The sequence below is a fragment of the Echeneis naucrates genome, chromosome 1 (assembly GCF_900963305.1).
Source record: "Echeneis naucrates chromosome 1, fEcheNa1.1, whole genome shotgun sequence".
NCBI lineage: Eukaryota > Metazoa > Chordata > Actinopteri > Carangiformes > Echeneidae > Echeneis > Echeneis naucrates.
Window position 1 is genome coordinate 14,712,713 of NC_042511.1, and position 23,625 is coordinate 14,736,337.

The 23,625-nt window shown below is 39.7% G+C and overlaps 2 protein-coding genes across 4 annotated transcripts; one reads left to right on the forward strand and one right to left on the reverse strand.

Moving 5' to 3' along the window:
• Positions 1-218: 218 nt before the first annotated feature.
• clockb (clock circadian regulator b) lies at positions 219-18,491 on the reverse strand. 3 transcript variants are annotated; one of them, XM_029498036.1, is made up of 24 exons: positions 18,330-18,491; positions 15,990-16,074; positions 15,108-15,247; positions 14,050-14,138; positions 13,102-13,161; positions 12,763-12,911; positions 12,071-12,162; positions 11,888-11,977; positions 11,584-11,704; positions 11,018-11,131; positions 10,775-10,893; positions 10,592-10,674; positions 10,142-10,248; positions 9,882-10,029; positions 9,591-9,666; positions 9,201-9,345; positions 8,974-9,077; positions 8,626-8,808; positions 8,304-8,462; positions 7,168-7,368; positions 4,858-5,051; positions 4,564-4,693; positions 3,985-4,119; positions 219-3,778 (listed from the first exon to the last, which is right to left on the reverse strand). In XM_029498036.1, the coding sequence occupies exons 4-24, from the start codon at positions 14,064-14,066 to the stop codon at positions 3,422-3,424; spliced, it is 2,784 nt and encodes a 927-aa protein (XP_029353896.1). In that variant the 5' UTR covers positions 14,067-14,138; positions 15,108-15,247; positions 15,990-16,074; positions 18,330-18,491; the 3' UTR covers positions 219-3,421. The 3 variants fall into 3 exon arrangements, with proteins under 3 accessions (XP_029353896.1, XP_029353904.1, XP_029353887.1); XM_029498044.1 differs by lacking the exon at positions 18,330-18,491 and adding an exon at positions 17,802-18,133 and having other exon boundaries at positions 3,985-4,116; XM_029498027.1 differs by lacking the exon at positions 18,330-18,491 and adding an exon at positions 17,802-18,133.
• On the forward strand, positions 17,715-23,375 carry exoc1l (exocyst complex component 1 like). The gene is made up of 4 exons (XM_029498056.1): positions 17,715-17,943; positions 21,828-21,950; positions 22,305-22,483; positions 22,867-23,375. Exons 2-4 carry the CDS (start codon positions 21,830-21,832, stop codon positions 23,134-23,136), a joined length of 570 nt encoding a protein of 189 aa, XP_029353916.1. The 5' UTR covers positions 17,715-17,943; positions 21,828-21,829; the 3' UTR covers positions 23,137-23,375.
• Positions 23,376-23,625: the final 250 nt, after the last annotated feature.

A 23,625-nucleotide genomic window follows, 5' to 3' on the forward strand; every position in this document is an offset into this window, starting at 1 on the left:
TACATTTTCGCCATGTCATATTAGAGGATCAGCAAAGTTATCACAATTATTCCGATGAGGACATGAATGTCTGCACAAAATATAATGGAAATCCATCCAGGAGTTGAGCCTCCCTCCCCACACGATTTCAGTGCCATCCATCCTACAAGGATTTTTTTAAGTCACCCCCCCCCAAAGCGAGACGCAACAGATTTTCAGCAGACAGACATGTGTTATGTATAATATTTGCAACTGTTTTTATTTTCAAATTTAACAAGAGGGGAGAGAGGGGTTATAATAATAGCAAACATTTTTGCTTCAAAATATTGATTATTACATTTGACTTTGGGGTAGATAAAGGAGCACAGTTCAAGAGCAGAGGAAAGGATGTACATACATACAGTACATGTAAGCATAGCACCATTTTACACTGAATACTGGTGTTCTTAGCTTTGTGTAAGTGTACAGTTTTATACTAGAACTAGGACTCGTTAGAACCAAATTGTGTAGTGGCAAGGTGATCTGTGCGCAGGGGGAAGGGGGCATCGCCATCTTGTCAGTGGCATCCCATTTCAAATATCCTACACCTCAAACTTTTCCAACCAGACCTAATGAAATCATTATTGCTGCAAAAAAAAAACAAAAAAAAAAAACAGGAACATAATAAGTTGTAAAGGTGAAACATTCAGATGTTCTTGTAAGCCTGTAAATCAGATTGTATTTCAGATTCTACGTGTGGACTTTTTGAGGTGAAAAACATGGTTCTCTCACACCCTCCTCGTTTTCCTTCATCGCGACCCTGTCAAAGGTTCTCCATAATCAACAGTTACAACATCCATTAGTCTCTTGAATACACCTTTACATTCTTTGGGCTGGGTATCAGTGACACAAACTATAAACATTTCAACATTACCCTTCAGAGTGATGCTTTCAACACAAACTATAGAGGATCTGTCCTCTATGTGATGAGTGGAAGACCTGGTTCGAACAGTAAGACCCTTGTTGTAAAATCTCTTTCACTTCTTACTTCTTATGATTCAAGGAAAAATGCAGGAGAACTTGTCCTTGCTCGGTTGCACACATGGCTGTTTTATCTATATTAAAAGTAGATTTCTGAGGGCCACCATTTGAAATTGGTCGTGTAGTCACTGAAATAAATGTTTTCTGGAGCAGTCTTTCATTGTAAAACAATAACAGTGCCCGTTAGCCTTACAGGTGACCAATGCCCTGCATTGCTGACCATCTGTCCTTTTTCAGTTACACATATTTCCATATGAAAATAGAAATGGGTTACAGTGACAGTTAACTTGCATACAAACTCTCTTTCACACAAACATGTATTCAAGTTGAGCCGTCCCACACGGGCCTGTAGAACAGAGCCCAAACAGAGAGGAAGTTTCTTGAATATTACAATTACTCCTTTGTATACTGCAACGCAAGAACTGATTGGCTATCGCCAGGGGAAACCAATACTGACCCCCGAGTGATACGAGTAGGATCAAGAAGAGGAGACGCCACATTTGCTCTCTCAATCCAAGACACTCTAACTAACAAACAAACAAACGCACGCATGCACGCGTACACACACACACACACATGCTTCCATGGAGTCTTAACTACACTCTGAAACAAAACAACACATTCAACATGCTCCTTTGCCAACCGTTACACTTCCTTCAATCCAAGGCTTTTCTGTTTGATATGGCTTACAACTGTAGTGCAGGAGCTGAGCCCACTTCCATTAAAATTTCAAATGAAACTGGACCCAGTCCTGGTTTTAACTGCTGTTTAAGAACTGAGAGACAAGTGAACCGAACTGCATGAGGGTTTCTGAGGCCTAGGAAGAGAGGCAAGGATGAAACAATGATGATACTAAAGACCACGAGAGAGATTCACTTATACGGAACGAAATCAGTTCATTTCAATCTGAAAGAAAGCTGAGAGAGGTTTCTCCGTATTTCTGATCAACCCATGTTTAACAATGACCGCTATCTGGACAAAAGCAACTCTGTATCCGTACTCCTTTCTTTAGAAAAGTCAACTTTCAGTTTTATTTTGATAAGGAAAAAAGGAAGGCTCTAGAAAATCTGGGTCAGATTTGACTGTCACCACACCCTGTATGACTCTTCTGGTCTTTGCAGCATCACTGTAATCCTTCCTGGTCTGGTTCCAGACTGAGGCAGAAGCAAAACTTTCCACATTCCTGAGAATACAAGTACCATCCAGCAACTTCAAAACCTTACTAAGTCAATTATCGTAAGACACAAGGGGCAACACACACAACAAACACAACCACAGACGCTCTCACGCCCACTCATGTGCACGCGCAAAGATTGTATTCCCATAAACACACATTAGCTCACAGAATCACACCACAGATTACAAACAACTAGGTCGACAGTGATTTACTGTACACAACCACATCAAGTGCTAAAGTTTTAGGAGGTTGAGGATATACTGTTTGTTACATATAGGGTTCTCTGACTGTTAAAAAATAATCCCTACTATATACACACACACGAACTTTATTAGGGGTAATATTTTGTTGAAAAATATATACGCCTTTGAATAGTTTGCTCAAAAAAAAAAAAAATAAACAAACAAACAAAAAAAAAAAAACATTATTGACTATGTTATTGGCACTTGGAATCACTAAACCCGTTATATGTAGAGTGATCATTCTGCAAATAATTCATTTAACTGTGATCTATTTTCTTGTCAAACGTTATTTATGATTGCAAAGTTAAAAAGAGCCATTATTGTCTCAGAGACACAGTGTTTTAAAATACAACGTCCACAAAAAACCCAAGCCCAACCATTTTTTAACAGACACAACTTTAAAGCGTCGAAGCCTCGTTCTGGACTTTTTCTTTTTTTAAGGAGAGGTGGAGGGGGGGATCTTAGAGAGCATTTTACCGCTCCATCTTTGACCAGAAAACACTTGAACAAAGTAAAAATTCTGTTTTCAAAAGCGACTAATAAAAGCTTACACAGTTATTCTTTCCATGCAATCATATAAAATACTACATTTCTGTTTCCTGTTAGGCTATATTGGATATTTACATGTTTTTTATGTTTTGTTTTTTTCAAATCATACAGTAAATTTGTACAAAGTCCGTCCACTTTGACACACCTTTGAAAAGAGTCAGCCGTTACCATGGCAATAAGGTGTTCTCTGGACTTTTGTTGGGTTTCCTCGGAGACTGGAGATCCCTCACAACTCAATGGTGATGAGGGAAAGACGATTTTAATCCATCCTGTTGCCATGGTAACAATCCTCAGCCAGTTCCCTGTGGACTCTTTCCTATGATTCATTTTTTTCAGCTGGAGGAAGGAAGGGGAACACATTTAGGATAAAGGAAGTTTGTGCAGCCACACAACCAAGACCGATGTAGACTGCATTTCCTCAAGAGTGTCAGTTCCCCCCGTTTCCCTCCAGACTTTACTGTGGTTGGCTGCTGACACTGTCAGTCCTGTGTGACGTTGGGGCTTTCTGTTGTTTCTGGGGCTGTGGTTTCAGCTGCTGCTGGTGCCTCTGGTGGTGAGATTGCTGCTGCTGCTGTTGCTGCTGCTGCTGTTGTTGTTGCTGCTGCTGTTGCCGTTGCTGCTGCTGCTGCTGTTGCTGTTGTTGTTGTTGTTGCTGCTGCTGCTGTTGCTGCTGCTGCTGCTGTTGTTGTTGTTGTTGTTGCTGTGTTTGTTGTTGGTGTGTTGCCTGGGTAAATGTGCCCTGTTGCTGGAGTGGGAAAGCTGCCTGCAGAATCAGCTGAGTAGACTGGTTACTATGAAGAAGACGTGTGCCCTGTTAGAAGAACAGCATAAAATATTAGGAGATGAAACAGCTAATACTCATCAACCTTTAAACTCATGAAATGGTTCCATCTTTTTCTCTGTTTCTGGAACATATATATATGATACAAACAGAACTTGTTTTTATAACTATCCGCTGCAACATTACGCAAAATATTTCCCCAAAATAAAATATATAAATAACATGGTACAGAGTACCTGTAGAAATTGCTGTTGCTGCTGCTGCCCCTGCTGTCCACTCTGAGCCACTACAGCTGTCTGGGTCTGGCTATCTGGTTGCCCTTGAGATGGTTGGGCTGGTTGCAGGGTCAAAGTCTGGGTCTGCCCACCCTGCTGAAACGGCAGAAGTTAACACAGAATACAGTGATACATATAAGTCACCAAGGACAGAGACATCAAGTTTTGTTGAGAATACATAGGGTCATTTGTTTCTTTTGCCATTCATTATGATAGCTCTTGGGTATGAAGGCCCATGTGTAAAGTGATCTAACAATGATTTACAGTAACCTGGCATTACCTTCTTTTCATTCTCAATTGATAATATAAGTACTTCCCCAAGAAGTCATTTATACAGAGCAAAAGCCAATTTCCCACCAAAGATTATAATGCAAGGAATTGAACATCCTAATTCAGGGCCTCAAACTTCAAGCACAACCTGCTGACACTGAGCAGCTGGACACTAATGTGCCTCACAGATGTTCAGAATCATGCTCATTCCTGATCGCTGCCAGCTAAGTTTCTTTATTTTCTCTATTCATCATATAGTTTTGTCCCTACCTGTTGCCCACCAAATGGGTTGTATGCAGTCACCACTTGGCCCATGAACATGGAGGTGGGCACCATAACGGCACCACATGCCATGGGAGCCGTCACAAGCTTCGTCACCAGCTGCTGCCCTGCCGGGAAACTGGTGAGGGGGAAATAGAGAAACAGAACAGAATTAAAAAGGGAAAATGCATTAAAGTATCCAAAAATCACAGCGTTTGCTGAATACTCAAATCTTCTCAAGGCATTGTGGTGAATAAGGAGTAATAGTTTTCCAAGTACCAGGTTTGGTTTTTGTGGTCTTACCGAATCTGTCTGTCCTGTGTGAATGTGGCCACGGCTGTGCCTTGTGGTGTGTTGTTCTGTGGCAGGCTGGTGCTGATCTGCAGCATGTTGGGCTGCCCAGGCTGGGAAATCATCATGGTGTTGTACAGTGGTGCAGATACAGAGCCCTGGGTTTGGGGCTGAGCCTGGGCACTTTGTTGGGGCTGCCGTTGGGGCTGGAGATGGAAGGAGGGACATAGAAATCATTTCTTAAAAAAAAAAAAAAAAAAAAGGAGAAAAGGAAAAAAGTAGACTTTTTGAGGGGGATTTATTTCTCCCCATTTTCCTAGTTTTCCCCATTCTGTGATGGCAGATGCCTAATTTGAACAAATGTTAAAGCACATTAAAAAGAGAATGAAAAACAGGTGATTGACTGGGGAAAAGTTTTACCGTTACTAATCCAAGACTTGGAAAATAAGGAACAAGGTGAGAAACGATTACTGTGTGCTTGCCTTTGTAAAAATAGCATACAGAGGTTCATGAAGCATGTTGAATATAGCTATGTACGAGTCACACTTCTTTACTGCCCCTGTGAGCGTTATGTGACTCACATGTTAAACACACACACACACACACACACACACACACACACACGCCTCCTTTTATCTAAATGAAATGTAAACGTACCACCTACAGAACAATGCTCCTCACAAATCTGATCATAAGTGTCTAAGGTTCACTCAAGATTACTGATTGAAGACGACCTCTGATCAGAATCAAAAATATTTAATCCCTGGATGGAAATTCTGTCATTTGGAAGTTTATCTTCCAGCAGTTAAGGAGTTGTTAACTCTGATGGCCCGGGGAATTAATGATTTTCTTTATCTTTCTGTCCTGCATTGTAGATGGATTAGCCATCCACTGCTGTAATTTCTCTGACCCACCAGGATGTTATAAAGTAGATAGTCAGAGTATTTTAGGATGGTTTCTGCCTTTCTCTGCATTGCTTCACCACAACCTCCAGTGAGTTTAATCTGGCTCAGATGAAAGAGCCACATTGCATCCTTCTGTTTTCTGCTTTCTCCCCAGCAGACTCCAGCATTGAACGGTATACTTGCCACCACAGACTGGTAAAAACATATGCAGCATCTTTCTGTAGGTGTCTAAGGATCTAAACCTTTGTAAACAAAGAGGCAGCTCTGCTCCTTTCTGTAGAGTGAATCTATGTTAGGGGACCAGTCCAACTTGCTGTCCAGGTGTACTCCCAGATATTTGTAGGTTGGCACCACATTCATGTCCACCCCCTCAAATGTTCACTGGCTGAAGAGGGAGCTTGGAATTTCAGAAATCAGCCATAATTTCCTTTGTCTTTGAGATGGTCAGTATTCAGTTTTTGCGACTCCAGTCACTGAGGGCCTTAATCAGATCCATGTATTCGGATTCCTGTCCATTCCCGATAAACGTAACAATAGCAATATCACCCCAGTATTTCCGGGTGAAGAAGGACTCAGTTGTAAATAAAGCCTTGGATGCACACCATCTGGGCCAGCTGCTTTCACAGGACAGACTCTCTCAAGTCTGTTACAGTGATGGACAGTGGAGGAGGCACAGATGGCAGAGGGCATGAAGCTGTGGCACTGGAGATAAACAGAGATGGAGCAGAGGAAGTAGGGGCAGTGGAGGTAGACATCATTGGGTTGGTGTGGCTGCAGTGTCTAATCTGTTGAAGAACTGGTTGAGCTTGCTGGCTCTAACCACATCACCCATTAATGGCTGTCTTCTTTTTGTTGTAGTTGATTCCTCTTCACACCTCAGGGATGTTGCTGTGGTGTCAATTCCTCTCCTTTGTTATTTCGCCTTTGCTTTTTTTAATCCCTGTTAAAACTCATCTTGTATCTGTTTTAGTTGTTCTTTGTCACCATTTCTAAAAGCCTCCTTTTTCTGGTTGAGGGTTACCTTGATGTCTTGTACTATGCAAGGTTTATTATTTGAGAACCAGCATACAGTCTTTGTAGGTAGAAATTGATGTACTCAGTAAAACAATCAGCCTGACTGTCGTATACTGACTGACTCTGATATACTCTAATATCATTGGACTTTCCCCTTCACAAGTCACAGATATCACTCATAGATTTATTTTGAATGTATGTTTAAAGAAAGTCTTGAACACTGTTTACTTAAAATCAATCATAAATCTAAACTTGCACAGCGTCAGACATACTTGGGAGAATAAATTGACTTCTTTCCTCGGCATGTATACTCAGAATAAAACAGATGTCCAAATGACTTCAAAAGTTGAACCATGGCTGTAATTCCCTTAACTCTGTGCATGTTAAAGTGTGTGTGTCTCACCTGCGTAAGGGTGTTAGTCTGCTGTTGTAGGTTCTGCTGAGGGGTGGGTGCCTGCTGCTGGATGGTGAGCTGCTGAGTTCCTGAATGGACGGGGTTAATTGTTGTTTGCTGGACCTGATTGGTCAAAGTAGTCGTTTGCTGGACTGACCCCACCTGAGGAAGCTGTACGTTCATCGCACCACCCTGCTGCTGTAGCAACATCTGTCATCATCAAAAACACCCAAGTCAGTTAGTTTGACTCCAGATATTTCATTTACATTTTAATATGCATTTATTTGTAACTGTAGACCAATTTACTGAGAATAAAATAAATACATCTTTGTAGGCTACACATGCAAGCAGCGTTTCCTTTGAAAACAAGAAAAATAATACATAATGCATGATTCTAATTCTGATCTAGGTCAACAAAGCCAGGTGGCACACATCATGCGAAATAGAAAAAAAAACAATACATTTAACTGTGGTCTTTGGGGTTTTCTTTTTTTTTTTTTTGGAGGGTTGCATAGCAATTTTGCTGAAGAAATACTTTTTTAAATTTGGAGCTCCTCATGAACAAAAGACCTTGATGCAACCACTCTTATGCAATTGAGCTAGTAAAACTTTGCTGTTCATTAGATCACAGTAGCTATGGTACATAGTTTGAATATAATTTGCTATATATTTGATATGTTTCTTGCTGTTAAAGTGGGCAAAATTTAAAACTACACCATTCGAGTTCTGAAAGTCAATTTATTGTTGGCACAATAAAACAAAACCTCTCTGTTCCTTCCACAAATCTTTACCTACATACATCCTTGCCACATTGGCTGTCGCAGCTAATGCTGATATCAGAAACATGGTAGGCTTTGAGTTACATATATTAACGTCTTCATGCTTCTAATAATAGTCTGAAGTCTTAAGTGTATGTGGAGTACAAGACAGAAGGCTGTTCATGTATTATGTGACAGCTGTGAGCTCTGCCCCTGACTTTGGTCTTTTCTGATTGGTCAGACGAGCAACACTTGCCCAAAATTTTTTTAAAGAGAATATGTTTCCGTATTATAACTGTGTTATATGTGTTTCATTATAAAATAGAAAAACTACATTGGGGCACATTTCAAAACATAAAAAAAAACCTTCAAAGAAATAAAAATGACCTGTATGCCCTGTCCTTGGACTCTCTGTAGCTGCTCTTGGATGTGTCTGAGTTCTTCTTGCTGCCTCTGGATGTTGGCCTGAATCATTCTGGTCCTCTGCTCAAGCTGCTCCTTAAGGTGCTGCATGGCATTGACCTGTGCAGTGAACTCCATCACCGGCTGAGGATGATGACAAAAAGATCCAGTCACTTACCTCAGATTTATTCATTATTATTAGAATTATTATTTGCAGTTATTTCTTTTTCCGGTGTTCATTATGAAATCTTTGAACCCTCCCGCCATATTTATGTGATGAAAAATAGTATCAAAAGTTCATTCTAACCTGTACATTTGTCTGTAGTTGTGGTTGCTGTTGCTGCTGCTGCTGCTGTTGTTGTTGTTGCTGTTGCTGTTGCTGTTGTTGTTGCTGCTGCTGCTGTTGTTGTTGTTGTTGTTGTTGTTGTTGTTGTTGTTGTGTGATCATGCCTGGAGTCACACTTTGCCCTGTGGCCTGAGAGCTCATGGACTGCAAATGCATAGACAATCGACAGTATTAATTCAAATGCACTGCGTGATTGTCCTTAACTTCAGCATTAAGTGAATTAGAGTCAAAGGCTGTCCGAAATACATGGTTACAAAAAGTAAGTATTGTTTGCTATAAAGTACCCAATTTAGGCCAACCAAGTCTCACCTGACTGCTGATGGATGAGCGACGTTGTGATGTCATCTCCATGGTGGATGCCAGGGACTGCCGAGGAGGTGTGGCTGTGTCCATGTGTAGCTTGGAGGCTGTTGCTGGAGAGAAGGGTCGAAATTAAGACCTTGCTGACAATATCTTACTACAAGGCTTCAGCATCTCATTCAATCTCTCAAAAAAGGCCTTTTACTTGAAAATATTTAGTCTTTATGTATACTTACAAGTGCAAGTGTTGTCAGAGACATGTGAGGAGGATTTCCGAGAACTCCGTGAGGAGGTTGAGGGTGTTCGGCTGTGATCAAATCGTTCCAGAGCCTCCTTGAGGCTCGACGTATTCAGCTGTGACTCTGAGCCAGAGTCTTGACTCTAAACACAGACAAGCAAAGGAGAAATGCACAAAAAGTTAGACTGCATACCAGGAACAAACACAGTTGGACAGGCCATTAAAATCTGATGGGGCCCTACAACAACATACAATAAAAAGACTGAGCTGAAGAGCTGAAACAAAGAACAAAGCCGAAGTTTCATTACACATACATACATAGGCGACTTTATTAATACAGTCTATGAATTTATGAAAGCACAGGAGTGCAGTTTTAGCAGTATCTTACCTTATCCACAGCAACCTCTGGGTTAGACTCCTCAATGCCCAGCTCTCTACGCTGTTCTGCCCTCACCTCTGCATAGCTGTATTTATGACAAAAAAGTGAAAGTTTTACTGACAATCTGTTACAAAAAAGCTTGCAGAGTGAAGAGAATTTAGAAGCTTTAGATTCTTATCATTACTTTTTCTACTCAATGGTCTGGAAATATCTAAAGACCAGAAAAAAAAAATCTCTGAAGTGTCCCAATTGCAAAAGAAACAGATTAAGAAGAGATGAAACAGCATTCTTCTGCAGTACCTGACTACAGTGTGTGTACAGACAATAAATTCAGGCCTGGAGTTCCACTGGTGATAGGTAATGTAGTAATGCGTCTGCAGCCAGATCCACTGTTGACCTTTGGTCAGGAAGCGGTAGTAGCAAGACTTCCCTTTACCATACTGCATCACTGAACAGGAGACATGGAGGCAGATGACAGCAGAGAAGTTAAAAAGGGCAAGCAGAAAAAGGGCTTGTACGAAGAACTCTTCACAAAAAATATAGCAAGCATGAGTCCTCACAGTGTTCATGACACTTGGCTAGTGTCTCCAGGTCATCCACATGGTAATAGTCGTACCCTGATGTCCCCAGGACCTCAAAAGGCAGGTATCCTATGATGGGTGGAGCCCTGAAAGAAGAAGAATATAACTTTTTAGGTAAAACTAACCAAAAAAAGTCTGATGTTGCACAAAAAGTCCTAGAGCCCAACAGTCAAATGCAGCAAGACCAGATGGATGCTCCTAGTTACCTCTGGGGTGAGTCAAGTGGGGAGACAACTGATGTGCTTCAAATATTGATAGCTCAAAGATACACATATCATGTTAATATACGTTCAGGTTATGCTCTTACAGGTCGAGTTTGTTAGCTTTCTCTTCAGGTAACCAATTATTGTAGTTGTGTCTGTTTCAGGAAGTTAAATAAATGGCCAAGCAAAACAATGGGAGCTTAATTGTGTATCTGTGTTTGCTTACCTGTGGTCTAAAAAGAGGAACTTCCATTCTAAACTGTGTCTGGAGGTGAATTCTTCATTCGGCTCCTCCACTGTACACATCTCCTATGAATATCAACAACAATAAAGGGAAGGTACAGAAGATTAAAATAATAATCAGTGAATGAGTGACTTTTTCTTAAGAGAGGGTGTGTATGTTGTGTACCTTAATAAACTGAGGTTTTGCCAGTCGGACTGTGGCTACAAAGCACACTTGGTCATCAAATGCAGGTTGTAGTGATCGTTGCAGCACCCCTGCCAGACCATTCCTCGTCACGTTGGGAACTAAACAACAGAGAACAAGGTTAAGCAAAGTACAGTGTAGCTCCAAAGGTGATCTTAAATGTCTTGCATTTAACGTCATTTCGATGGCTATAATTAAGAAAACAATACTATTTACTTGACTCACCATTGTTGAGGGATTTGAAGTTGCCAATGAACTTCACATATTCATAGATGGGGGGTTCTTTGGGGTCAATTGCGCCTCGTAGCATATGGCAGCAGAACTCCATGTGATTCTTGGCTAGAAAAAAAATAAATAAAATTTTTAAATAAATATATATCTATACATATATACATGTATATCTCACTGAAGGTGAAATTGAAATCAAGACATAACTGTGACATGATGCCCAAACATCATCCAAAATTAATTCAGTATTTCAGACATGCTGATGCATGTTGCTATATAATAAAAAAAGATGAAAAGGGAAGACACACACACACACACACACACACACACACACACACACACACACACACCATCCTTATATATACATATATAGTAAAAGAGCCATCAAAGCATTACCGATAGCCCTTTAAACGTTTTTAGTTTGATTTTATGCATATAATATTTGATGCATAATAGGATAAAGGTGATTTTTCAGTTTAATACGATGTGTCCATCGTTCTCTGTTGTCAATTTTCTTGAATACACTAGCTGTATACACTACGGTGTAGCATTTAGTTACTCACTCTTCAGGTAATCTGAGTTAAGGCTCTCTGGGTCGGAGGGGTGTGTGGACAGAGCCTTGTACACATCGGAGTGTTCCCCAACTGGCAGGAAGTTTAACAAATTCTGGTCCACCAAGTCCGCCTGAAAGACAAATACATACATGCATTAAAAGAGTCACACATACAAATCAGGAGAAAGGCCAGGCACATTTCCACTTTTTGGCATTTTAAATCCAACAAACAAAAAAAAAATCTCTTTAAAGCTTGTGCTACCATACAGATGATGAATAATACATACTCGACTTAAGACATAAGCGTTACTCACCGGTAGGTGTTCTAATAGTGACGTGACACTCTCAGAGACATAGAGGATATTTCCATCGGTCATTATTGCTATAAAGAACCCGTCCAGAGCCTGATAACACAGTACAAAAAGAATTTGGTTGAATTATAATTTAAAAGAAAACACCATGCTATTGATACATAAGGATAACGTGAAGTTTCCAACCTCCAGCATGAGCTGGGTGAATTCTTCATTACTAAGAAATGGGGGTTTCCAGTCCTGCCTGATCTCACTTGACTCCGACTGAGCTGCAATTTCTGATGAAGGAGAATAGAAATTGGAATTTTTAAGAAGAGGAGGAAAAAGTCTAAACATAAAAGACCAACACATAAACACAGCAGGCAATAACACAGGTCAGCATGGCACGAAAATGTATGTATAGATCAAGTCTCAGAGTAAAAACAAAGCTGGTAAACAGAATCTAGATAACTCAGTGTACCAATGCAGTGGCAGTTGACTGTTATTTATCATGCAGAGGGAAACGGTTGGATTGCAAAGCCATGTGCAGTAAATAAATGCTTCCCCAAAAAGAATTTTAGCATTCAGGTTCAGTTAATCAGGGAGACATTTTAAATCTAAAGCAACTTAGACACAGAATTCAAGACTGCCATAATTATCACTCATAACACATTAGATCAACAAAACACAGTCAGGAGGGTAAAATTAATTTAAGAGTAGTATAGGCAGTGCCCAAGCCATGTATTGCATGTCATAAAAAAAGGTTTAGAATGAGCCCATGTGATGAGTGTAAACAAGCAATGGGAGCAGAATGAATACAATAAATAGAGACATGCACACCCTCCAAGGTGCTCAACATAAACGGACGAAGTAAGGTAAGGATATTAGAAACCCCTTACCTTTGTGTTTACAAAGGAAGTCGATGCTTTTCTGCAGGATGGTGGACTTGTCCATCTTCCTGGTGTTGCCTGGCAACATTGTGCCGAGTTCCTTGATAAGGACATTGAACTGGTCTCTCCGCTTCTTCTCTGACTTGTTACGGGACACGCTAAGATTCAAAATGTAAAGCAGTTGTGTGACATATTATTACGTTTTTTGCACAGTATATTTTCTTCAAGCACTAAAACCTTTTTTTACACTCATCGAGGAGTGTAGGTCTGACGAGCTCTGTGTAATGACAAGGATTGGTTTACTGATATTAAACTAAATGCTCTACTTATCATTTTTATCTATCTTACCGTTTTGCTTTGTCCTTTTCATCTTCTTCAATCAACCCATCAAAGATGCTACAATCATCCCTACAGGGAGAGAAAAAAGTTCGGTGAAAAAATTTTTTTTGTCTAATATTAACAACTAACTGAGAGAATCTTTTATCCAAACTTCCTTGTTCATTTTTCAAATATTCATTGTTATTGCTAATAATAGTTCATGAAAGATCTTGCCAATGAGAAGATTCCTGAATGACACAAGTAGGTTTGTTTTTGGGTTGGTCACACATTAAAAAAAATACAGTGAGAAGGAATGTGTTTTGCTTGCCAAGGAGGTTGTATGTGTATTCGTGCAAGAGGGCGTGTTCTTGCCTACGTTTCAAGCAATGTAGGTCAAAGAAAACACTTTCATTTTTCCTGATTGATATCATTTGAAATATTAATTTAATACCTTTAAAATCAGATTACTTAAATGGAAAGAAAGTAATCTCTTCTCATACAGTTTCGCAATAATACTATATAGCATTATATAGCATATAGCATTTGCAATAGTGGATTAGCAAAGCACCACTGCGTTTTTTAATTCTTATCTATGAATATATTTCATATTTAGAATACAAGTATACAGTGTTTTAACCCTTTAATGTCCTCACTAAGGCAACAGAAAAATATTTCGTAGCATTTTTTTATTTCCTTGGGGCAATAATAACATCAAAATAAAACCATTTTTAAGTTTTTAAAAATATAGGCCTCTACCAAACGGTTGAGCAGGACATTACAGGGTGAACTTGTGTTCTAAGATGAACTGACAATAACTTCTTACTACTTTTTTGATGCCCACTGTGTTCAGCTTTGTTTGCTTTTTTTATCCAATGGTATGAATTCTAGGTACAGAATCACCTTTACCATAAAAAACTTCATGGCTAAAATGCCACAACTTGAACAAGTGTACCAATTAAATGAAAACTTGTTACGTACCCTATGCTTGATGTCATGATGGCTGCTGATCAGGGCTGTGGCTGGAGTGAATTGCTCTTTAGGCGTGAGGTAGACATTTGGAAGACCACCTGTAGAAATGTTAAAAAAAAAAGAAGAAAAAAGGATCGTACGAGCTGAAGTGATATATATTCCAGTGCAGAGGACCAGAAACACCTGAATGACTTAGCATGCAGAGCTCTGAAGAGAGCGCAACACCAGGAAATACATTTAAATCAAATCACGTGATTCCCACTCCTAATTAACTGCTTTCATTTATAGCGTACTGATCTTGACAAACAGGTTAAGTCCTATGAGAGTGTGAGAGAGAGTGTGGTTAACTTGACTCTTTTTTTTTTTTTTGTAAAAACAAGTATACATTTAAGTATGAGTTTACTTTATAAATTTGCATTTACAATAATTTTTTTCCCCCACTTCATGAATATCAGCTAGCACAGTGGCTTAATGGTTAGCACTGTTGCCCCACAGGTCGCAGGTTCGATTCCCAGGCCTGGGGCCTTTATGTGCTGAGTTTACATGTTTTTCCGATGCCTACATGGGTTTGCTCCCATGTTTTGGTTAACTGCTGACTCTAAATTGTCTGAGTGTGAGTGCTTGTTTTCTCTGTCTGTCTCTATGTTTCGTCCTGCGATAGACTGAGGACCTGTATAGGGTGTACTCTGCCCTTGCCCAATGTAAGCTCGGATTGGCTCCAGCACCCCCTCGCAACCCAGAAACAGGTAAGTGGTAGAAGATGGATGAATGAATGAATATTAGCTTTCCAATAGACTTGGGTAATTTGATAGTATAGTGGTTACTATGTTATTTCAATACATAAATGAATAATAGTTCTAGTATCATTGTTACTCCAAATTAAATTGTAATACAGACAGAAATCAGATTTGTCACGAGTAGAACTTTGTAACACACATTACAAAATGTTTCAGGGGGCATAAATCCAAATAAAGTGCAATTAGATTTACTCATTTTCCCCTAACTTTATTGGAACACAGCTATGTGAGTTACTGTGCGATGTCAAAGTGTGTGGTATAATTTCTCACCCGACAACAACCTATGCACGTGGTCAATTAATGTCTTTCCTCAGGGATCAGAGAAAGGGCTGTGGTCAAAACTGATGCTGAGGTCATTGGGGTCACGACAGGGCACCAGACCACAGGCAAGACATGGTGGGAATCCAAATCTGCAGGAAAAATCAGAGCAAAAAATTGGGTCATGTAGGTTCACTGGGTCAAAGCTTTTAAAAATTTTCCACCGTGAATGAAGAAATTTCACTGTTTTGGAGAGTGCAGTTTTAAATGAAGCTAACAAGTCACAAGCTTAACATTAGTCTAAAAATGAGAAAACAAAGAGGACTGGTAATTTATTTGTAGTTTCTAGGAAAACCTTCACCCTCTCCATTGTTTCTTCTGTTTCACATGCAGAATGAGAGACAATTTGCATATCCAATGATCAACTTTTTATCTATCATGATATGAAGCACTTCAAGACTTCAAGACTCCAAGAAAAATAACATAATTATTTTAGCTCATATCCAATTTACTGATATATTCCCCATGTGAATATCAAGATTTTAAATAATTGTATAGTGTGTCAATTAGAGCATTTTTAATTAAACCCTGTTGGAGAGATTTGTTTTATTATAGTTTGTATCGTTTTATTATCTGTTCAATAATTCTAAACAAGGACAAAATAACAAATAAGAGGCAATAGTGACTCTGTGCGGAGCCCGAGTCACCAATAACCAATGAAACAGATTGGCAGAAAACTTTTCTTAATGTATTTTAAGTGTGAATTACTTACATCAGCCCAGAAGAGAAAGCCAGGTTAAACTAGTTACTTTGCTACTGTCGTTTGTGCTAATTTCATAGCACAGTGACCTATTTATTAAAAGAAATGTGATGAGTAAATATCTTTTGACTTACCCTTTGGAATGCCCTTGGCTGGCAGAGTAGTTATAGCTAACCTATCCTTCCAGGCACTGACAATCACGTGTAAACCACACCTCACCTGCAACGCAAAAAACAACAATGACTAACAAACATAACACTCAGTCTGCTCACTGTTTACAGTGTTTGCAAATTCTAAAGGCCAACCAGGAGAGTAAATGAGTTAGTTGCTGAAAGTTAAAAACAGGAAATGAGGCCTGCAGCCATTTAACAAAAACGTTGGATCATTTGGTCTGGTCAGAAAGCACCCACTAATTTTCACAGTGCTGGATGTGCCATCCTTATTTATTTTATTTTTTTCCCAATAGTTTTTTCCACATCTAAAAAATATTCACTATAAAATAAAAATGAAGGATATAATTGTAATCAGTTAGGTTGTCACATATAGTTTCCTTTAAACTATGAATTATATAGTTAGTAAAATGTTAAAAATTGTGAACAATTACTTAAGGTCAGAATCAATACAATTAGAATAGTTTGATTAGGTTTCTGTTGACTGACTAGCTAATTATTACAGGTCTATTGTTTTCAGTGTCTCTTAATGAGCTAATCTGCTCAACTAGACCAAAAAATTGAGACCAAAAAATGTGTTGGTGCATGGTGATATCTTCAGAGTCTATGGCCAACAGTGTTACATTTAAATGTTTAGTATAACTTCAGATAAAGAAAAGTAGCAAACCCTTTCGCATTGAAAAGCCATAAATAAAGATTGTTGGCATTTGTTGCTTGAAAAGTTGCCCAATTAATTGAATAATAATTTTGTAGGGGCAACAACTTATCATTATTCTCACTGACACTTCCTTGGGTTGGTTATGTCCTCTTTCAAACATTTGAAGAGTGAGCAAAAGGTCCATGTTTTGTCTGGCTTGAAAGCTTAAACTCAAAGATATGCCATTTTTTTTTAAATCATATCTAATAAAGAATATTTTTCTGATGAGCCCATACAGTAAAAGGTTTGCTTTTTTGGTTAAAAAAAAGGCAAACAAACAAACAAACAAAAAAAAAAAAAAAAAAAACATAGAAAATACGATTTGATTATCAAATAATATAATGTTTTGGAAATGGTCAGGCAGTCCCAGGCCACTGGATCACACTGTGAACCCCATTCATGAGGATTTTACTGTACGATGTGACGCTAAACAGGAAGGTCAAACTGGGCAAGGTAAAACCTTTGGATCACATCATCTTTTTGGCTCTCTCAGTGTCCATAAGTCATACGACAGGGAGACTTGGGGCCATTTGGAGGAGTCCGCGGTGGTCCCGGGTCCCCTCCCGGGGAAACACAGGCCGGACCTCACAGTCATGTTTTCCTGATGGCCAATAGGTGAAGCCTCATTAGACTGGGCTCCTTCATTGGCCACAGTTCACCAGAGCCAATGAATTAACACACATATTAGCATTATGGCCCAGCGGAGACCGTGAAATACCTTCTGCCATAAGCCTGCACACATGCACAGGAGCATTTTAATTCACCTTTTAATGCCACAGGTGTTCGTTATACAACCGACACAGAGCAGCCCCTACAGCTAGCTAGCAGGCTAACTAAGCTGGCTACCGAAAACTGCCCATTTAACTCCAGAGATTTAAGGCTCTTACTACTGCCGTTTTCTCACACCGCCGCAAACAAACAAGGTTGCACCAGGTAAAGCGTCTCTCCCCCCCTCCCCTCCCTCCGACACACATAAAAACAGGAGGAATAACTGCCTCTCTCCAGGCGAGCTGGCGCCGAGCCCCGAGCTGTCACGCAACAACTGACATTGAAGACAAAATAATCTGTGAAATATTTACCGTCCGTCCGCAAACGCCGCGAGAGGACCGAGCCCGGAGCTCCGAGCGGCACCAGATCCGGAGCGAAATCCGTCAAACGCACGACCGTCGGCGGCGGAGAAGCGTCAAAGCCAGCGATGGTGGAAACATTTTCGCGGCAGATGTATGTGTACACACATACACACACATACACACACACATACACACACATACACACACACACACACACACACACACACTAACGGGGCCGCGCGTACACGCCCGCCCACTCGTACACATAGACACTGCCTGCTCTGAATGTGGGTCACTGGGCCTTGCTCTCCCTCAAGCGTGCGGAAACAGTCCTGAAGCCTCCTCTGCAGTCCGACCGCTTCCGCACGCCACCAAAAAAAAAAAAAAAAAAAAAAAAGAGAGAGAGAGAGAGAGACACACACACACACACACACACACACACACACACACACACACACACGTACACATACACATACACGAGCGGTGTTTTTGCGGAGCGCAGCGATCCTCCCCGGTATTAGCAGTAGAAACCCTTACCTTCGCCAATAATCGGCAGCAGCCTGCGCGTTTTGCTCACTTGGACGATCCATCGACGCGGTGGGGGCCAAGAGGAATCCGGGTTGGGGAGAAAAACAGGAGGCCTACTTCATATTACGACGTACAGTCATGCGCAATGGAGACAGTAGGGCGCACTATTTTGCAAGTACAGTAGCAGCAAGACGGAGGGGATCTTCAGAGGGGAATGACTTGTTCTGTTCTGCTTTGTTTTGTTTTTGTTTTCGTTTTCACAGCCGGTCCGCCCACCGCTGCCGTCACCTACAATTTAAAAATCAAAGTTTGAAAGATCGACCCAGCGACTCTTTGCCCCCTGACATCCAAATGAATGGATTTAAAGCGACGAGGACACAGTTGACCGATGTTTTTGTGAAAGCATTTCCTTCTTAGATAAAAGATGGCAGATGTCCTATGAATGTTTTAACACACGTAAAAGAATTAATCATAATCCAAACGCATTTTAAACGTTGTCCCCATGATGACCAGGAGACGGGTTGTGTCAGGTTGTAGTGAGTGGACCGTGAATGTGACACTGGACGGTGGCCAGGAGGGCGCAGAGCAGGGAGGGATGGCCCTGTCCGGTGGCAGAGGGGTTCCCCCTTCAATCGACGTCCAATCACAAGCTGTGCAAGCCGTGACGTTACACCTGTACTGGGCCGAGGTTTCCATCATTTTTTTTAAATTTTTTTTTTAATCGTGGTGCAACTTGATAATAGATATGTTCTTAAATGAATTAACATAAATAATGTATGTCATTTGCAATATACTTGGAGACACGTCTGGGAGAAAGTTATAGGCTACATGAAAAAAAAAAAATCATATTGCTCAAAACAAACGTTTCTCACAAGAAATACAAAATTCAAAAACGTTTGACCAATGAGCACAAGAGAGATAGCAGAGTCTGGTTATCTAAAGGGTGAGAATCAATCAATGTTTATTCAGATATTGAGAATATTAAATTATCAACACAAAAATTATTTAGTGGTAGTACAATTAAAGCTTTCCATTTAGAATTACAACACTTACTTATCAATGTCAACTTAATTTGTAAGTAATTTGTTCCTACATTTGAATAGTCATGTTAAAATTATGCAGGTTCATAGATAACTACTACACGTGTTCATTAATTATTTTCGATGTAAAAACAGATTCATTAGAATTAAAACTGGAACAGCTCAAATGCAACAAGGCTTGAGACAAGAGAGTCAGCTTTCGAAAGTTCTTTATTTTCTCCAACGAAATGTCAAATCATTCAGCCCTCTTCCCTACTGGTCCCCAGTAAGACCCAGAATCCGTGGTTTCATTTGCTGTCGTCTTGCTAATTTAACATATAAATGTGTCTGCATCATTCTGCTTGGACTCCATAAACTATTGCTTGGACCTTATCCGAGTTTAGACTGCTTTAATGTATTTTCTTCAATCTCCACCCACTCTCTGAACTCATTTTATCCCCCTGGCTTTCCATTTTCTCTCAGGCGTCATATTCTCGCATGCTTTGTTTGAATTAATAGTTATCTGCTTCTTATGAATTCTCTGCTTCATATCTGGTCGCTTTTTTTCACATCTTTGCTTCCTCCATTACACTCCCGGCATAATCTGTATTGAAGGCCCATAGCCTTTAAATACTCTTCACAGCCTCATCTTTTTTCATCATCTCTGCTGTCTTTTTCTCTTTTCTTTTTGGTTTTCCCCCTCTCCTCTCCTGTTTTTTCCCCAATAATATTCTCTCAAATTGTCTTCACACATGGGACTTGAATGTGTTTTCTCTGTGCTGCCTCTTGCTTTAATGTCTTTGTCACCATCTAATTTTTCTTTCTTTTTGTCGTAGACTGGGTTATTTCATCCACTACTGCATAATTACACAAATGTACTCCTCGTCCTCGCTTGCGTCTTCATCCTCTCCATTCATTCTTGCTTTTCCTTTCCAAGTTTCTCCCTTATTCTCATTTTACAAGTATAATTGCCAGCGCTGTATTTCCTATTGCTGTTCATTGCTCTTCAGACTGATGTCCACTGACTGCAATGTCAGGAGCTATGGTAATGCTCCCATAAACATTGTAAGTATAATTTGTCAAATATATGGAGACAATGAAGCAGCATTTTCTGTTGAATAATAAACCGCTGAGACTTTTTTAATTCTTTTGCTTTCTGTCATACATACTCAAAAACTGCTCTCTTGCGCAAATTCTGAGATATCTCCAAATATCATACACATTGAAGGGATTATTATAAAGAGGATCTCATAATAATCCTTTCAGTGCACATGACAGATATAGGTCTGTTGTGGTTAAAGTTTAGAATAAGTAAGTACAATGAACTTCATCTGTTATTCATGAGATTCAACACTTGTATATTTCCTCCATACTTCCTGCCCATCTGCTCATCTTTCCATCTCACAGGCAAAAAGCCTTTCAAGTGAACACCCACAAAAACCATCAACAACAACAACAAACCACTTAGCTGTGTTTTCACAAATGTGACAAATCCAATGAAGCCATACAAATCTAATCAGTGCTTTGGTCTAGTCTGTGCTAGTTTTGATGATGAAAACCCTTCCCTTTCGTTGTTATGACTCCTCTCTTATGAACTGGAACTTAGAAATCGTACTCAAAAGTCTAACATTGTGGTTGATTTGCTTCTTAGTACATTTTTCAACTTGTCTTCTGTAGCCATGATTAATAAAGAAGTGAGGCATCCTCAACGTGCTGATAAAATCCCTCCATTTAAGTGCCTCACCCCACTTGTACCTGTTCTCAGAGATTGAATTACTGGGTAATGGAAACCGTGCAGAGTGCTGTGGGACGTTATTTTCCCTCACAACAACCGTTTAATCACAGACAAACATTGGGCATTGTGCCACATTATATATCATCAGATATATGTGAGTGAGTGGAGGAGACAGAGAGACCACAAAAAGAAAGGAGACTCTAGATGTGTTTCTTTTAGGAAACATACTGTGTGATCACATTCAACCGCAGGTAAAGTGTGTATCTGAGCTTTGTGTTAGATACACTTAGATACACAAGTAAAGAGAAACACAAGAGTGAAATCCATATTTGCAGGAAACTTGGGTCAATATCAGAATCATCATAATGGATCTTAATTGAAGTAATAAAAGGGTAACATGATAAAAAAAAAAAAAAAAAAGATCAGCCAGTTGGTATAAAGTCAGTACTTTAAAGAAAGATTAACATGGATCATCAAAGCTGAATGCCACTCAGTGGAATGTGTGCGTACATGTGCCTGCATGTGTGTTTGTAAGATTTAACAGACATAACCACAGATATTCGTCCACTCTGACCAGAGGAAACATCACCACCTCCCTCCCTTACTACTGCCAGGTTTCACCTCTCCAGTGTCATGATCTTCAGTATATTTTTTATCCATCTCTTTCTTGTAACCATTCCGGGGTCTTCCTCTGTGGTTGTTCTTTTTTTCCTCACCACCGCCCAGCTTTGATTTTCCTCTTTCTCTCCCCAGTGATGTCGTCTCTTCTGAGGGAAGAGATGCAGAGGGTTTTATTCCGACCTGCAAAACAGAGACTGGTGGAGTTTATTGAGATTGAAGAGCCACCGCATGGAAGACATTTTCTTTGTGTTTCAGGTGAACAGATTTCTTTATTTAAAAACAGGGAGGTTAGATAAGTTCGACCTCTCAACACAACAATAGATACTATGTTTTTAACTTAAATCTTTAAGTAAAAACCTGAATGATTAAAATATTTCATAATATTTATAATGGATTTTCCTTTGCAGATATAACACAGCTCATGAATTGGGCTCTTCAGAAACTGTTCATGTGTTGAATGCTGAATGTAGCTTTTTACTGTAGAGTTTAACAATGTGAACTCTTTTACCTGTAAAAGGTCGAACTTTTACAAAATTTCAGACACATTCCCTGCAAATTTTTACTGCTGCAAAAAAATAAGTGTGTTTTTATGCTGTTCATTTTTTGCAGTTGCAAAAAACAAGGTGGCGCAGTTAAGTATAGTGCGATGTCAGATATCAGAGACATCCCTTAAATCTGGATCCAAGCGGTCCCACACTAAACGCTCCAGCATACAGGACTGTTACAGGAGGACGGAGACCTGGTCTCTGCAAGACCTGACTCTTGTTGACGGCCGTGACCCTGATGTGGTAAGTAACCATTATCATTTTTTATTTACTTTATATGGCAATATTTCTGGGGAGGAAAGGTTATTATGAATGTATAATATACCGTCATCAAACTATAATATTTTCTGTTAGCTACTTCTGTTAATGTGTTATCTGTTGCTAATATGTCAAGAATCAAGTTTCAAATATTTAATAAATTGCAGTGACCAATTATCATTTGTCTTTACTGGAAGGCTGAATCTATGCTTTTATCAACATCATTTTTAATATAAATAAAATGAATAAATGAAAACCTTTGCCTGCAATGACCCCTCTTGCTTTCATATATCTGTCTCTTGCTCTCCAATCAAATTATTTAGTTTTAAAAACTGATGTTTTTGGTGCTCTGGTTCCTCTGACATTAGGATGATCCCTGTTTCCTGCTGCACTTTGACAAGGTGCGGACAGTGACGGCCACCAGCTGCTCAGCCAAATACACAATTGTCCGTGCCATGGTTGTTCTGAGTGATCGGCACTGCCAGAGGTCACTGAACTTGCGGAACTTTGACTGGACCTACATCAAGCCCACCTCCTTCTACTCCAACAGAGGTGACTGTGTTGTTCTGTCACAAATATGCTTCTATGCATTCAATCTGGTGTGTCTGTCCATGTGCCCCGTGCCCCTGGATGCATAATGGAATGAAACAATCCCTGAGTGTGTGTGTGTGTCTGTCAGTCAGAAAACTGTGGCGTATTTACAACTTCTATTTAGTTAAGGCTTATTGTCGCTAATCTACCAAGGGTTTGTTTTAAAGTAATTAACCATTAAATGTCATTTGCATTAATATTCTTCAAAATGTAGCCTCACGAAAGTGTGCTATTCTGTATGCCAGTATACAATTGTGGGTTTCAGATAGATACCAAATAAATAATTTCAAATCTCCATCCTTTCTTTGTCTACTTTTGTGTATCTTGGTCCCCATTTTGTTTACTTACCAACAACATATTGGAAGCTACATGAAGACTTGTGTAGTTCCTACCAAATGATATGTGATAATATAATGGAGATTATATTTCTGTGCTACAGAACTTAACCATAGCCCCTTTCCCTGTGTTGAAAGAAGTGCTAATGTCACTGTGATTAAAGATCCTTCGGTGTAATCAGCAAACAAATGAAAAATGCA